The sequence below is a fragment of the Oncorhynchus mykiss genome, chromosome 20 (genome assembly GCF_013265735.2).
Source record: "Oncorhynchus mykiss isolate Arlee chromosome 20, USDA_OmykA_1.1, whole genome shotgun sequence".
NCBI lineage: Eukaryota > Metazoa > Chordata > Actinopteri > Salmoniformes > Salmonidae > Oncorhynchus > Oncorhynchus mykiss.
Window position 1 is genome coordinate 9,257,823 of NC_048584.1, and position 15,823 is coordinate 9,273,645.

General features: G+C 45.3%; 1 protein-coding gene across 1 annotated transcript in view; it reads right to left on the bottom strand.

Moving 5' to 3' along the window:
* spata20 (spermatogenesis associated 20) overlaps positions 1–13,691 on the bottom strand; it is a 78,225-nt gene extending 64,534 nt beyond the window's left edge. Inside the window, exons 1-10 of the mRNA XM_021575651.2 lie at positions 13,052–13,691; positions 12,137–12,280; positions 10,964–11,183; positions 10,719–10,862; positions 10,350–10,551; positions 10,071–10,201; positions 9,801–9,905; positions 2,118–2,192; positions 755–967; positions 442–634 (exon numbers count right to left, since the gene is read on the bottom strand). Of these exons, the coding sequence (XP_021431326.1) occupies positions 442–634; positions 755–967; positions 2,118–2,192; positions 9,801–9,905; positions 10,071–10,201; positions 10,350–10,551; positions 10,719–10,862; positions 10,964–11,183; positions 12,137–12,280; positions 13,052–13,254 (1,630 nt within the window). The 5' untranslated portion in view covers positions 13,255–13,691. The remainder of the gene's footprint in view (positions 1–441; positions 635–754; positions 968–2,117; positions 2,193–9,800; positions 9,906–10,070; positions 10,202–10,349; positions 10,552–10,718; positions 10,863–10,963; positions 11,184–12,136; positions 12,281–13,051) is intronic.
* Positions 13,692–15,823: the final 2,132 nt, after the last annotated feature.

A 15,823-nucleotide genomic window follows, 5' to 3' on the forward strand; every position in this document is an offset into this window, starting at 1 on the left:
TATTGTCAAGCAACTGACAGCAACATGGTTTCAGTGGAATTCTGTGATATCGTCCCATACTGGAACGCTGTATCATTATCTCTCTCTGGAGCAGCTCAGTGACTCCGTGAGGTGGCAGTTCAGAAGCAACTTGGTGATTACCAGGCTTTGAAGTTCCCCTGGTCGCTGGGTTCCTTTTCTCTCCTTCCCTCTATCCCTCCCTCCATCTTTCATGTCAGTATCAAAGCGTTGGTAGGGAGCAGCCTAGTCATCAAAGCCCAGTAGAGTGCTGTCTGCACTGTGGGACAGCTGATTAATGAAGTGATTGACTAATTAAGGACTAGATGGAGGAGAGAGGTTTAATGGAAGGGTTCCTGAAATCGCCTAGCTTCGTTACCTCACAGATACTGATACACTCCCGCATCAGATGGAGACCTGGGTGCAGTGTGTGTGTGCACTTACCGTTCCAGGAGGCCAGCATCTTGGTGTCGAGGTGAGGGGCTGGACGGCTCTTCCTGACTTCGGCCATCTTGGCTCTAGCGGAGGCCAGTAGCTCAGAGACCTTTGCTACACTGAGGCCAAAGCGTGCAGCTGTCAGCTCCACAGAGTAACGCACAATCAACACATTCTGGCCCTGCAGCTCCCCATGAGGGTCCTGACACGCCCAGAAGATAATTACAGAAGACACACAGAAGATAAATGTTACTGATCATTTAAAAGATACTTAGGACAAGGTCTATCTTGGGGACCAACGAGCTTGCCCGCGCACACACACCTGTTCCATGTCCACGTTGCCTTGTTCTTTGACCCCGTAGTGGTGCATGAAGATGTCAGCCTCTGTAGCGCCCCCTGTTGCTCCCTCCACCACGACAGGAAGTAGTTCTCTGACCTCTGACCCCATCCACACACAGAATGCCCCCTCCCTCTTTTCACTTCCCCCAGCAGCAGGGAGAGAGTCTGCGTCCTCAGCACTGTAGAAGCCCCCAGACTAAACCCCCAAGAGAGAGAGAAGGGGTGTTTAGAGAACATAGTGTTAATATCATTCTCTGTATGATAAATGTAATGAATCTTAAACCAATGTTCCGGTCATGATCATTGGATTGAATGTTTATTTTTTGCTGTTGATGTAATGGATTACGAAACCAAGAAACTAAGGAAATTGTTGCACTCGCTTTCTCAAGGGGTCCTTGGCCTAGTTACAATGTCTGTAACCTGAATAAATGTGTGCATTAAATGTGAAAAGTAATGCGACCAGGCGGTGAATGCATGTACCCAGGGCCAGCTCTGTCTCTTGATTGGCCTGTCCAACCGGATGATTATTTGTTCAGAATGTGGCGAAACAAATAAAAACACTAAAAGGCATGCCGAAACTAAAGACTCAAAAACAAACGAACGGCCTCATGGCCACCAAACAAAACCAGCAGCCTCACGGCTTGCAAGCTGGGACTCTGACCGACGACCACCCTAATTGGCAGCACCTTATGGGCTTACCAACCAGGCTCAGCATCTGGACAAGGTAGCTGCTGCCCCCTAGGGAAATGGAGTGTGGAAGTGCTAGCTAGCTGTAGTGCTGTCTAAACTACCTAACTCATTACCTAACAATCGTGTGGAAAAAAACAAGGTTCAGTCATCAACTGCTGTTTGTGCACGCCACTGCCCGCAGCACATGAGATTAAAGGTAGATAACATGCAACTACTCCGTTTAACAGTAAGTAAATTAACTAGAAACTCAGAAAATTCAGGCCAACTCCATTGTCTGCACATTCTCTATATTCTCTCTGCGACAATGACTCTGAGCTTTTGAGGGAAAGCCCTGTACGAGGCAGCCGTATAAAAGAAAGTGTCCGTGGTAAATTACCTTCCTTGCGTAATTCCTTACCGTATAATTACATAATAAATCTTGGTGAATAGAATGATCTCAATGAGCGTGGTTTTAATTGTGTGCTCTGTTCTGGGCTGTCGAGACATTAATCAAACTAAGATGGCCGCCGCCTTGCCAGAGCAGAGAGCAGGGAGAGGAAGAAACAGGTGGACCTTGATAGTAATCCAGGGGCATTTTTTAAAAGAGTGCGATACCTGGCCCTCGCACGCACGCACACACGCAGAGGTGTTAATGAGGTAGGAGGGAGATGGCTCACCTTGTCACTGAGGTCTCTGGAGACATAGAGAAGAATGTCCCGGGCCACGTCAGCAAAGACTTGCTCCCCCGACACCTGCACCCACACAAGACAACATATCACAAAACCACACTGCAACCATGACACAAGCAGACCAACACCATTCCACAACCAGGCCTGCACTCAGAGAAGACAACATATCACACTGCAACTGTTAAACAACCGGAACCCAACCAACCATACGCTACTGTAATTAACAATATTGCACCAGTCTCCTGAGACCTGCACTCACAACAACATATAGCAACGATAACGCAACTGCATTCTGAGCCAACCACTGTACAACACCTTCTATAAAAAACAACTTCTTGCACTTGATCGCACACCTCCCAAATACAGCACCTATATATCCCTGTACTATGCATCGAGGCTGGCTTTACAGTGAATCCTTACCTTTTCAAGATGAAAAATACATCAGTGAAGAAGCCTTGTTGGCGTTTTCTACTATACTACAGTGTTGATTTATTCTACTGTACCACCAACAAGGTAAGGGACACGTCTATGGGCCTATAGATTGCTATTAGGTATAACGGTTAGCCGCTGAAAATACATTTGACCGGTTGTGCTTATTGGTCTATAGGTTAAAAACTGTTTTGATGGCCACGATTAAAAAGAGCTACTATTTTTATTTCTCAATCTCAACTAATAAAAGTGTGAATCCTAATCACTATTCTTGTGCATACTGTAGGCTATAGTCAATGGTTGGCAGGTTATCAGCGCATCACCCACAACTTTACAATGTGAGCTTGAGGCAGTATAATTGTTTGAAACCTGAACGGTTTACTTTACTTCAGATAATGAGGCATGTCTTACCTTTCTTTAAAGTAGCCTGGCCAAAATCCAATCATAGAAATGTGGAGGCAATTATTTTATCAAGACTTCCTCTAGCCATTAACCAGCATTTCTCTCCTGTTCTATTAGTTTTCATATAAACTTTATTTTGTTGTCCAGAAGCCAAAAGGCACAATCCTAGTCATATTAGCAACCCATCCTAGTTGTTGCAATTAGTTTCTAACAAAGATTTTAATCTTTGTCACATGGAACCGCTCGCATTCGGTGCGCTGTATAGAAGGGTGTTTTCCACTAATTGCATTTTGGCAAATGTTTGAAAATAATGTACTCAAATCAAATGTTATTGGTCACATACACATGACTAGCAGATGCTATTGCGAGTGTAGCGAAATGCTTGTGCTTCTAGTTTCGGCAGTGCAGTAATATTTAACAAGTGTAAGAACATTTTGAAAATAAGGGGTGTGGATAGGCTCAGTTGAACAACCTATTTTAGGTCCTGATGTTATTATGCAACTTGACTCTGCACTGAACATTTCTGAAGGGAAGGTGACGTGGCAAATTAGACAACTGCAGGGATCTACAGTTCAGAACCATCCTATTTGGACTACGAAAAGAAAAATGACGTTGGAACTTTGGATAAGGAACCAGTGTGCTTGACAGGTGTTGCCCTACCTTGCACAAAACAATATCCCATTAGCAAGGAAGCTATGGATGCTACTAAAGTAGTGATTAAAAGATCTATTGGACATGGGTATAGTTGAAAAGACACATTCTGCCGACATGCTGTTCATTCTCTTTTTTGACAATGAATCAAGCTGCACAGGTCACAGCTGCTCGTTGGAACAAATGGAGCCTCCAACTGTGTTGGCTGCTAACATCATAATACAACGTGGCACACCATGTAATCCAGCTACTCTGATGTATCCTACAGATACCACATTACTTGTACACAACTGTTGTGAGTTGGTTTTGGATCAGCTCTGATGGGTTTACTAAGTGGCATCTGTTGGAAAACCCTGAGTTTATCTCATACACAGACGGTTCAAGCATTGTGGGAGGGGGGGGGGGGGGGGGGTGAGGAAGGCAGGCTGGGCAGTTCCTACAATGGACAATGCGATAGTGACAGGCACGTTACCTGCAGTAACATCAGCACAGCTGGCGGAATTGGTGGAGAAACAACTAATGTCTACACAGACTCAAGGTATGCTTTTGGTGTTACCCATGATTTTGGAAAACAGAGGATTCATGACATCACTGGGAGCTCCTGTGAAGAATGGACCAGAGGTGACCTACTGAATTCTCTCCAGTTACCTGGACAAGTTGCAATTTTGAAAATGAAAGCACATGGAAAAATCTTTACAGACCAGAGTAAAGGTAATGAGTTGGCTGACAAAGCTGCCAGGGCAGCTGCCAAGAGAACACCTCTCACCTAAACTGATTTGGAGATACACATTGGATACATTGCAACACATTAGAGATATGCAAAGCAGTGCACCAAAAGATGAAGTGTGGGAATGGATGGCTGTAGGATGCAAACTCAATCAAGAAGGTGTGTGGAAATACAACCTGAGATGTGTAGTGCCAAATGCACTCCTACCCTGCTTGATGACACAGCTCCACCCTTTGGGACACATTGTTGTGGACAAGATAGTTTATCGTTGTGTGGGAAAATGGTGGAAACCTGGTGTGCGGAAAGAGGCTGAGGCTGTTGTAGCGAATTGCAACATTTGTATGGAAAACAACACCAAAGGACGAGTGAAAGTACAGACACAACGAGCGCCTGCCCCACCAGGACCCTGAATACATCACGCTGCCCAAATGTAAAGGGCCCGAAGATGTGCTGGTCGTTGTTGATCGTTTCTCACAGTAAAAGCCTTGAAGGTTGAAGCCTTCCCTAGTAAGAAAGGAACACACAACACAACACACACCTAAAATTCTGATTTGAGAAATCATTCCCAGATGGGGATTTCCGGAACAATTAGACCAAGGCACTCATTTCACAGGAAAGGTGTGTCAGGAGGTGGTTCGTCCTCTCAACAAACTGGCAACTACACTGCCCTTATCACCCTCAATCAAGTGGACAGGTAGAACGCACAAATCGAGTTTTGAAAGAGACTTTCAAAGATGCATCAAAGAATGGCATGGCCGGATGCATTGCCTACGGTATTGTGTAGTTTACGGGAAAACACATAACAAACCCACAGGGTTGAGGTCGTTTGAGGTCGTCACAGGTCGACCCATGTCACTACCAGGCACGTTAGATTTGAGAAAAGCAGACGTTCACATTGAGTGGCACAATGCTTAACTATTGCATACAACTCTCTAATGCAGTAGGGGAAGCAGACAGATAAGTAAAAGAGGCGTAGGGAATAACTCCCGAGGGGGACATGACGTAGAACCAGGACAGTGGGTGATGGTAAAACAATATGTAACAGACACATTAGGGACAAAATGGGAAGGTCCTTTATCAAGTTTTGTTTATAAAGAGGTCAGCAGTGAAAGTCCAGGGAAAATCACAATGGATACATGTCACTCTTTGCAAGGTTGTCCATTTTGATGACAAAGCGGAGCCTGGAGAATAAAGAACTGATTGGCCCCCAATTGCTAATCAATCTCGGGTGAAGAAGCATAGTAAGATGATCAGAACCTGATTAGCTTCTATGTTGTTCACCGTAGTCATCATGTTAGGGATATCTAGGTGAAATGTCCAACGTTTTCCTGAAAATCAGGACATACTTACTTAGGGAAATCTATGTGAAATATCAATCTCTCTTGAAACCAGGACATGTTACTTTCACTTTTTTGTTTCCTTCGTTACAGGTTATGAGAATCTACCGTATGAAGCTGCAGCAATATCCCTTGACCCAGGGGCTGTACCTGAAATGATACAAGATCAACGGTGAAGTGTTCATTAGAGAAGTCTTTATCAACCAGTAGAACATAAGAAGAATTCCTCACTACAAGCAGACTGCCAGAACATAATATCTAAAAGTTATCTATGTGGGACTGATACCAGTGTGGAAGAGCTGGTCACTTTTAAAGGACTTGGTGAATGATTACCTTGCCAATGGGATGATTGAATATTATTGTCTTGTAGACAGTTTCCTCCTAATACAGGATGTGGATTTTAACAGGATTTGTTATGTTTTCTAAAAATACGTTTTGAAGTATATATCTTTTTAAAATGGTCTACGGTGTAAGAATATTTAGAAGATAAATATACAACGCAGAGGACAAGAGGTCAATAGAGGACTAACGATAAAAGGAAATAGTTTTTTTTCTGTAATATCAAAGGATCAGAGACATGGGAGGAATTTCAGTCTGGGACTCATAGCTACATGGCAAGTTCTCAATGGTACAAATTATTTATACATTGAACCTGAAATAGGATACTTGTTATTTGGCCATTGGCCCAGTTTTATTGCAAGGAATTCTAATTGTTCAACGACAGGCTAGGGCTGGGTTATTAAACTAGATCCAGTCCCTTTGTTCTGTGGAGAGAATCACAGAGGAGAATAACTGAGGACAGGGGAACATAAACATCTACCTCCCTGCATGATTTGTTCTCTTTGAATACACCTATTTTTCTCTCCCTGATTTGCTTTGGAGTCTGTGTTATTGAAGAGTAACATCAACTGCTAACACAAGTAATCTAACAATTCCACAACAACTACCGAATACACACAAGGGATGAAAGGTAAAGGTAAAGGGAGGAAATAAGAATATATACATAGAAATATATGGATGAGCGATGACCGAGCGGAATAGGCAAGATGCAATAGATGGTATAAAATACAGTATGTACATATGAGATGCAATATCATGCAAGATATGTAAACATTATTAAAGTGGCATTATTAAAGTGACGAGTGATACATTTATTAAAGTGGCCAATGATTTCAAGTCTGTATGGAGGCAGCAGCCACTCAATGTTAGTGGTGGCTGTTTAACAGTCTGATGGCCTTGAGATAGAAGCTGTTTTTCAGTCTCTCGGTCCCAGCTTTGATGCACTTGTACTGAGCTTGCCTTCAGGATGGTAGCAGGGTGAACTGGCAGTGGCTCGGGTGGTTGTTGTCCTTGATGATCTTTTTGGCCTTCCTGTGACATTGGGTGCTATAGGTGTCCTGGAGAGCAGGTAGTTTGCCCACGGTGATGCGTTGTGCAGACTGCACAACCCTATGGAGAGCCTTGCGGTTGTAGGCGGTGCAGTTGCCGTAGCAGGCAACTGGAGTGGAGATGTTGTTTCCTATTTTCACCATCTAGGGGCGGCCCGTCAGGATGTCCAGGACCCAATTGCACAGGGCGAGATGGGGGTTGAACGCTGAGCTGCAGTCAATGAACAGCATTCTTACATAGGTATTCCTCTCGTCCAGATGGGATAGGACAGTGTGCAGTGTGATAGCGATTGCATGGTCTGTGGACCTATTGGGGTGATATGCAAATTGAAGTGGGTCTAGGGTGGCAGGTAAGGTGGAGGTGATATGATCCTTGACTAGTCTCTCAAAGCTCTTCATGATGACAGAAGTGAGTGCTATGGGGCGATAGTCATTTAGTTCAGTTTCCTTTGCCTTCTTGGGTACAAGAACAATGGTGGCCATTTTGAAGCATGTGGGGACAGCAGACTGGGATAGGGGGAGATTGAATACGTCCGTAAACACATGCTCTGAGGACGCGGCTAGACATGTTTAAATGTCTTACTCATGTCAGCCACGGAGAAGGAGAGGGGGGGCCCGCAGTCCTTGGTAGCAGGCCGCGTCTTGTTTGATTGCATTGCGAAGGGAATAACTACACTGTTTGTATTCAGCCATATTCCCAGTCATCTTTCCATAGTTAAATGCGGATGTTCGCGCTTTCAGTTGTGCACAAATTCCGCCACTTATCCACGGTTTCTGGTTGGGTTATGTTTTAATAGTCACAGTGGGTACAACATCTCCAATGCACTTCCTTATAAACTCACTCACTGAATCAGCGTATAGATCGATATTATTCTCTGAGGCTGCCCGGAACATTTCCCAGTCTGCGTGATCAAAACAATCTTGAAGCATGGATTCCGATTGGTCAGACCAGCGTTGAATAGTTCTTGTCACGGGTACTTCCTGTTTGAGTTTCTGCCTATAGGATGGGAGGATCAAAATGGAGTCGTGGTCAGATTTACTGAAAGGGAGGACGGGAGAGGGCCTTGTATGCATCGTAGATGTTAGAGTAGCAGTGATCCAGTGTATTGCCCACACAAGTTCTACAATCAATATGCTGCTAGAATTTAGGTAGCCTTGTTCTCAAATGTGCTTGTTAAAATCCCCAGCTACAATAAATGCAGCCTCAGGATATATGGTTTCCAGTTTGCATAGAGTCCAGTGAAGTTCCTTGAGGGCCGTCGTGGTCTCGGCTTGAGGGGGGATATACACGGCTGTGACAATAACCAACGAGAATTATCTTGTGGGAAAATATGGTCGGCATTTGCTTGTGAGGAATTCTAGGTCAAGTGAACAAAAGGACTGAGTTCCTGTATGCCAGCAGCATACCACCCTGCATACCACTGCTGGCTTGCTTCTGAAGCTAAGCAGGGTTGGTCCCGGTCAGTCCCTGGATGGGAGACCAGGTGCTGCTGGAAGTGGTGTTGGGGGCCAGTAGGAGGCACTCTTTCCTCTGGTCTAAAAAATATCCCAATGCCCCAGGGCAGTGATTGGGGACACTGCCCTGTGTCGGGGGACGTTAAACGAGTGTCCTGACTCTCTGAGGTCATTAAAAGATCCCATGGCACTTATCGTAAGAGTAGGGGTGTTAACCCTGATGTCCTGGCAAAATTTCCAATCTGGCCCTCAAACCATCGCAGTCACCTATTAATCCACAGTTTACAATTTCCCCAGGCCGTTGCTGTAAATGAGAATGTGTTCTCAGTCAATTTACCTGGCAAAATATATATATATTTTTAAATGTTGTTACGATTACATCATGAGGCATACACCCCCGCCCTTCTTCCCAGAGATGTTAATTTCTGTCGGCGCGACTCATAAAGAATCCCAGTGGCTGCACCGACTCCGACAACATATCCCGAAAGAGCCATGTTTCCTTGAAACAGAGTATGTCTCTGGAAAGCAACCCTTGCCCTAATTTAGTCTACCTTGTTATGTGGAGATTGGAGAGTAATATAATCGGAAGAGGTGGGTGGTGTGCACGCCTCCGAAGTCTGACAAGGAGCCTGCTCCATCTACCACTTCTGCGGCTACGTTTTTTTAGGTCGGCCTCTGGAATGATATCCAATGCCCTGGGTGGTGTTGCGAACAAAGGATGCGCTTTGTGAAAGTCGTATTCCTGGTCATCATGTTGGTAAGTTGATGTCGCTCTGATATCCAATAGTTCTTCCCGGCTGTATGTAATAACACTTAAGAAATAATACATACAAAAACTAAATACTGCATAGTTTCCTAAGGACTAGAAACGAGGTCACCCTCTCTGTCGGCGCCATCTTGCTTTTATTAGCTTCATTACATAAGTTGCATGTTCAATAACTGGCTAGAGCATTTTGACTGTAAGACGATAGGCTTGCTATTGTGGTATGTTTTCATTAAGCTCTTATTGAAAAGTGTCAATTTCTTGTGTGCATCCATAGTATTTTCTGTTAGTCGCATCATTTTACTGTTTGACATTGTTTTACCGTTTGTTGACCGGTTAATGAGCGTAAGTTAGTCGGCAGCAAAATGTACCGAAATATGTATCCTTATAATTGCTGTGCATACAGACTCACAATATGTGTGAATTCTGCTGACTAAGACTTTTTTGGCAGGAAAACGATTATGGTAGAGACAGGGGTTAAACGATGTGGCTGCCACACAAACACACGCATGCACACACCTGGTAGGCGCTGATGTAGGCCACAGCCAGCTGAGCCTGGTCATAAAGCATCTTCTCAAAGTGGGGAACGTGCCAGGATGAGTCTGTAGAGTAACGATGGAAGCCCTGCAAGAGAGGAAGATAGGAGAGAAAGAAAGAAACGAATGAGAAATACAACATAAACGTTCTCCTCTTGCTCATGCCAGCTGTGTTGTGGTGTGCTGTGTGTAGTGGAGTAGCATGTCCTAGGAACGATGGCAAAGTGGCGTTAGTGTGAATGAGAGTATGTACCTGTGCCACATGGTCGTGGATGCCCCCCAGGGCCATCATGCGGAGTGTGTGTAGGGTCATCTGGAGCGCCTCGGACCCCTCAGTGGACGAACGGTTCACAGACCAAAATGACATAAGGAACATAAGATTCACTACAGAAAGAGAGAGGCAGAAAGAAAGTGGGAGAGAGAGAGAAAGAGACCGTGAGATAGAAAGAGGAGAGAGAGCAACGGTCAGACAGACAGACACAGACGCAAAGACAAAAAGAAAGAACTGGAGAACTCCTGCGTGCGTATGTACCTGGTGAGGGGAACTTGGGTGCATCCCTGAATCCTCCATATTCCTCCTCATAGGAGTGTGCGAGTTGTACGAAGCAGCGATTGGCTACATCATGGGCTGGGGGTGGGGTTTCCCCTGGGTTAGCTGCGATAGAGGTTCCCTTCTTCAGAGCTTCTATAACTCTCTCACCACTTGACTCCAACGCTTCACGGTTATCCTGCCACTGAGAGGGAGCGGAACACACACGGTTGCTACAGCACTAATATCTTTGCCACTCACACACCCAACAAGCCACTTGGCATTTCCATGTAGGCTACTGTATACACACATTTGAACTTTGTAAAGTGCTGTATTTGTAGAGTTCAAATACAGCTTGGACATTGTTATGACCTGCTCCATAATTCTGGTCAAGACAGTTTTGAGTCCAGGTCTCCGGCCACTGTCCTTTGGGGGGAAGTAGGTGCCCCCAATGAAAGGTCGTAGATCAGGGGTCAGCCACACACTCATCGGCCAACCACCACCTCCGCTGGTTGCCTAGAGACCAGGGATAGCAACACAGATTAACAAACACAGCAGATATGGGGATTTGATTACTACATGCACAGGCACACAAACATTCACGCAGCCACACACACCTGCACGAAGGTCATGTAGACTTTGTCCACATCAGGTCTCTCTTCACGGTCAACTTTAATACAGACAAAGTTGTCACTGAGGGTCTTTCCAATCTCCTCGTCCTCGAAGGACTCTCTCTCCATCACATGGCACCAGTGACACGTAGAGTAGCCCACTGACAGGAAGATAGGCTTGTCTTCACTCCTGGCTTTGTCAAACGCCTCTTGTCCCCATGGATACCTGGGAGGTGGGATAGATTCATGTATTTAACTGGCACTATCTTATATTCGTTTACATATACTGAACAAAAATATAAAAACGCAACATGCAACAATTTCAAAGACTTTGGTGAATTACAGTTCATCAGGAAATTAGTCAACTGAAATAAAAGCATCAGACCCTAATCTATGGATTTCACATGACTGGGCAGGGGTGCAGCGATTGGTGAGCCTGGAAGGGCACAGGGCCACCCACCCACTGGGGAGCCAGGTCCAGCCAATCAGAATGTGTTTTCCCCCCACAAAATGGCTTTATTACAGACACAAATACTCCTCAGCACCACCCCCAACCTCCCCTCAGTGGATCCCACAGGTGAAGAAGCCAGATGTGGAGGTCCTGGGCTGGAGTGGTTACACGTGGTCTGAGGTTGTGAGGTCAGTTGGACATACTGCCAAATTCTCTAAAACGACGTTGGAGACAGTTGATGCTAGAGAAATTAACATTAGATTATCTGGCAACAGCTCTGGTGGACATTCCTGCAGTCAGCCTGCCAATTGTACACTCCCTCAAAACTTGAGACATTTGTGGCATTGTGTTGTGTGACAAAAGTGCACATTTTAAAGTGGCCTTTTATTGTCCCCAGCACAAGGGGCACCTGTGTAATGATCATGCTGTTTAATCAGCTTCTTGATATTCCACACCTGTCAAGTGGATGAATGATCTTGGAAAAGGAAAACTGCTCACTAACAGGGATATAAAAAAGTATGCACACATTTTGCGCGTATGGGAGAAAAATAATAATAATTGGGACCAACGCTTTACATGTTGTATTTATATTTCTGATCAGTGTAGTTCATTAGGTTTAGATTAGTCCTACTGGTGAAAGAGAATAATAAGTGGACTAACCCCCCAGTCCATTGTGTGTGTGTGTGTGTGTGTGTGTGTGCGTGTGTGTGTGTGTGTGTCTAACCCACCAGTCCACCGGGTTGTGTGCGTGTTGCAGCAGGTAAGGGGACCTCTCCTGTCCCAGGCGGTTGGGGGGTCTCTGGGGAGTGGACGGGGGGCTACCCTGCCCCTCGCTCCCAGACGCCATACTCAGACTTGCTCTGCTTGTCATACTGGTGGTTCAAGTGAAACACAGATGTAGCACTTTGATCATCGTTGGCAAACTGTTTGTAAACTACAACAAAATGACTGACTGAAAATAACATTCTGTGGAGTGTGCCATCAATGCCATCAAACCTGTCCATGTTAGCTAAGTCACATGTTATGTTTATAGAAAGGTTATTGCTGGGTGAACTGCGTGCATACTTGGCATGTACGGTATGAGTGCTGCATGATATCAATGTTGGCTAGACAGTAGCAGCTTACTATAATCGTTAGCTACTGTAGCTAGTTAGCTAGCTACAGTAGCTACTTCCTGCATGTACGAGCCCTATCAAGTGACAGCTGTCAAAACCACAGTGCTGGCTGTCAAGCATGCTAAAAACACTAGCCTTTGAGCTAGCATGGTTTTTAGTTCTCCAAACTGCAGAACACACCGTAACGCATCACCGTGTTATGTCCAGTGTTCACTGGTAATCGTGTCAACACTGCAAAGAGTATCATCAGGTGTATTTACAAGTGGGTAAATAGCTAGCTGGCTAGACCAAGGACGAATGGCATCTAGCCTGCTAGCTAGCTAACAACAGCTCGTACAAGACCACTTGGCGACCCGCTAACTCCCCAGGCGAGACAATGATGTAATCCACAGCTAATCAATCGTTGCATTATTGTAGCTAGCTGACGTTAGCTAGTTAGCGATTAATCATTTAATTTGACAAGTCAGTCGCAAGATGTCACGTCCTAGGCGATTGTCATGTTATGTGTCTTTTCATTAGCTACTTTACCTGAAGCAGTATTGGGACGTCCTGGGACTCAGCAGCGAGGGGGACTTGTCGCTGGCAGGGGGTGGTGTGAGCCCGCTGATGTCCCGACTCTGTTCTGGGCTGTGCGACTTGTTGTCACCTCCCAGGAGAACGATACTTAGCAGGCGAGCTGGGTCAACGCGGCTATTTTTTGACGACGACCGTGCCCATGCGAGTCTTAACATCTTAATCCAATGTGCCTTGTCAACGGGCTGGCTGGCTCAGTGGAGGTTTGCCTACTTTGCTTAACACGGCAAGTGCAACTCTCCGACCAACCAACTATGACAGTTTTGTCACTGACTTTGGGAAGAGTTGCCAACTATTGTTTTGTTTGTGAGAATCGCTATTGGCTCCTTGTTTTGACGCTAGAAGTCGCTAGACTATGCTTGGCCGTTGCCGCGACGACGTCACAGCACCTATTTGCCTTGGTGCAGATGCGGTCCCCGACGTAGCGTTTTCGCACCCTCTCCCGCCGCACATGTCCTCCACTTGTGCGTCCTTGCCTGTGTGTGTGACTTCTGTTGCACAGACAGGTTCTCCCGCTCTCGTTTGCGTCAGAATTCGGTGGGAAAAGTCTCCAAATGCTTCATTTTATAGCCTCGTTCTATAGCTAGAGGACTCCTGATATCTCCAGGAGTGCTGAGTATACTTTTTGTCTTTATTTGTCGTTGTCTAATACCATAGGAGGAGCTGTAGGAGGACGGGGAAATTGTAATGGCTGGAATGTAAAAGGGGCATATCGAACATATGGAAACCACATGTTTGACTCAGTTACATTAATTCCATTCCAGCCATTACAATGAGCCTGTCCAGGCACCAGCCTCCGCTGTCTATTACTGAATATTTTTATCTTGCTAGGGCCATGTACTTTAGGTACTGCCTGTCTTCCCAGTAGCCTACTTTGCGTGTGAACTGCTGACTGCTCATAACATGCAGTTGATTGTTGACACATCAACCAGGATTAAGGGGCAGGGCAATTTGTGACCTTGTTTTGGTAGTCAGTGGCTGTATTGGAGGGGGAGTTGTTTCACCTCTTCTGAGTGTACATAACCAGTTTCTCAGGCTCCATCTCTGTGTGCTTCGTTTTATAGATAGAGGACTGCTGATATCACTCATGGAGTGATAAGTATAATTTGTCTTTATTTGTTGTTGTCTAGCACTGTCTTTTTACAAGCTAGGGCCATCATCGTCAAGTGCTGCCTCTCTTCGTAGTAGCCAGCTTGGTGTGTGAACTGCTGACTGCTCATAACGTGCAGAATGATCAACAAGGATTTGTGAAGGTACACTGAACAAAAATATAAATGCAACATGTAAATGTTCATGAGCTGAAATAAAAGATCCCATAAATGTTTCATTTAAAAGCTTATTTCACACCAATTCTGTGCAGAAATGTGTTTACATTCCTGTTAGAAAACATTTATCATTTGCCAAGATAATCCATCCATGTGACAGGTGTGGCATATCAAGAAGCTGATTAAACTCCATGATCATTACACAGGTGCACCTTGTGCTGGGGACAATAAAAACCCACTCTTAAAAAGTGCACTTTTGTCACACAACATAGTGCCACAGATGTCTCGAGTTTAGGGAGCGTGCAATTGGCATGCTGACTGCAGGAATGTACACCAGAGCTGTTGCCAGATAATGTAATGTTAATTTCTCTACCATAAGCCGCCTCCAACATTGTTTTGGAGAATTTGGCAGTACGTCCTGCCGGTCTCACAGCCACAGACCACGTGTAACCATGCCAGCCTAGGACCTCCACATCCTGTTTATTCACCTGAGGGATCATTTGAGAGCAGCTACATGGACAGCTGATGAAACTGAATTTGCACTGAAGAATTTCTGCACAAACTGCCAGAAACCATCCCAGGGAGATTCATCTGTAGGATCAGTGTCCTCACGAGGGTCTTGACCTGACTGCAGTTCGGTAACCAACTTCAGTGGGCAAATGCTCACCTTTGATGGCCACTGGCATCAAATAAGGGTGCTCCTCACGAATCCCAGTTTTAACTGTACCGGGCAGATGGAAGACATCTGTATGGCATTGTGTGGGCGAGCAGTTTGCTGATGTCAACATTGTAAACAGAGTGCCCCATGGTGGCGGTGAGGTTATGGTATGGGCAGGCAGACATACGCTAGAGACAACAAACACAATTGCATTTTATAGATGGCAATTTGAATGCACAGAGATACAACTAAGACCGTCGCCGATCAAAGACGGTTCCTCTGAGTTGTTCTGCGTAGTTGTTCGAGGAAGGCTCCACACCACTCTCACTTGAGTATCTTAGTTATTCTCTGCTCTTTTGTAGCTTTGGCAACTGTGTTTTCTATACCTGTTCGCTCCTCTCCCTGTTAGCTTTATAGACGCTCCCGACCCTGAGCTGCAGCCCTTCTAATTTAGTGTACCTGTGTGCATAACCCATGTGGAATTCTGGGTCTCTTGCAACGTTTGGAACTGCCGATCTGTGGTCAAGAACGCAGAGTTCAGCCTATGCTGCCCTTCAGTCTCTTGAATTTTTGGCCCTGATCACTCCAGAGAACACTGCTACTCAAGCTGATCTCTCTTCATCTGACTATGTTTCCTCTCATAGTCCAAGAGGAAATGGTTGTCGCGGGGATGGCACAGGGCCACTCATAACTGGAGATTTTATATTTTCTACCCCTCACCTGTCCATTACTTTCACTTGTCCACTCAAGCTTAACATTGTTGTCATCTATTGCTCACCAGGTGCCCTTGGAGAGTTCCTCAAT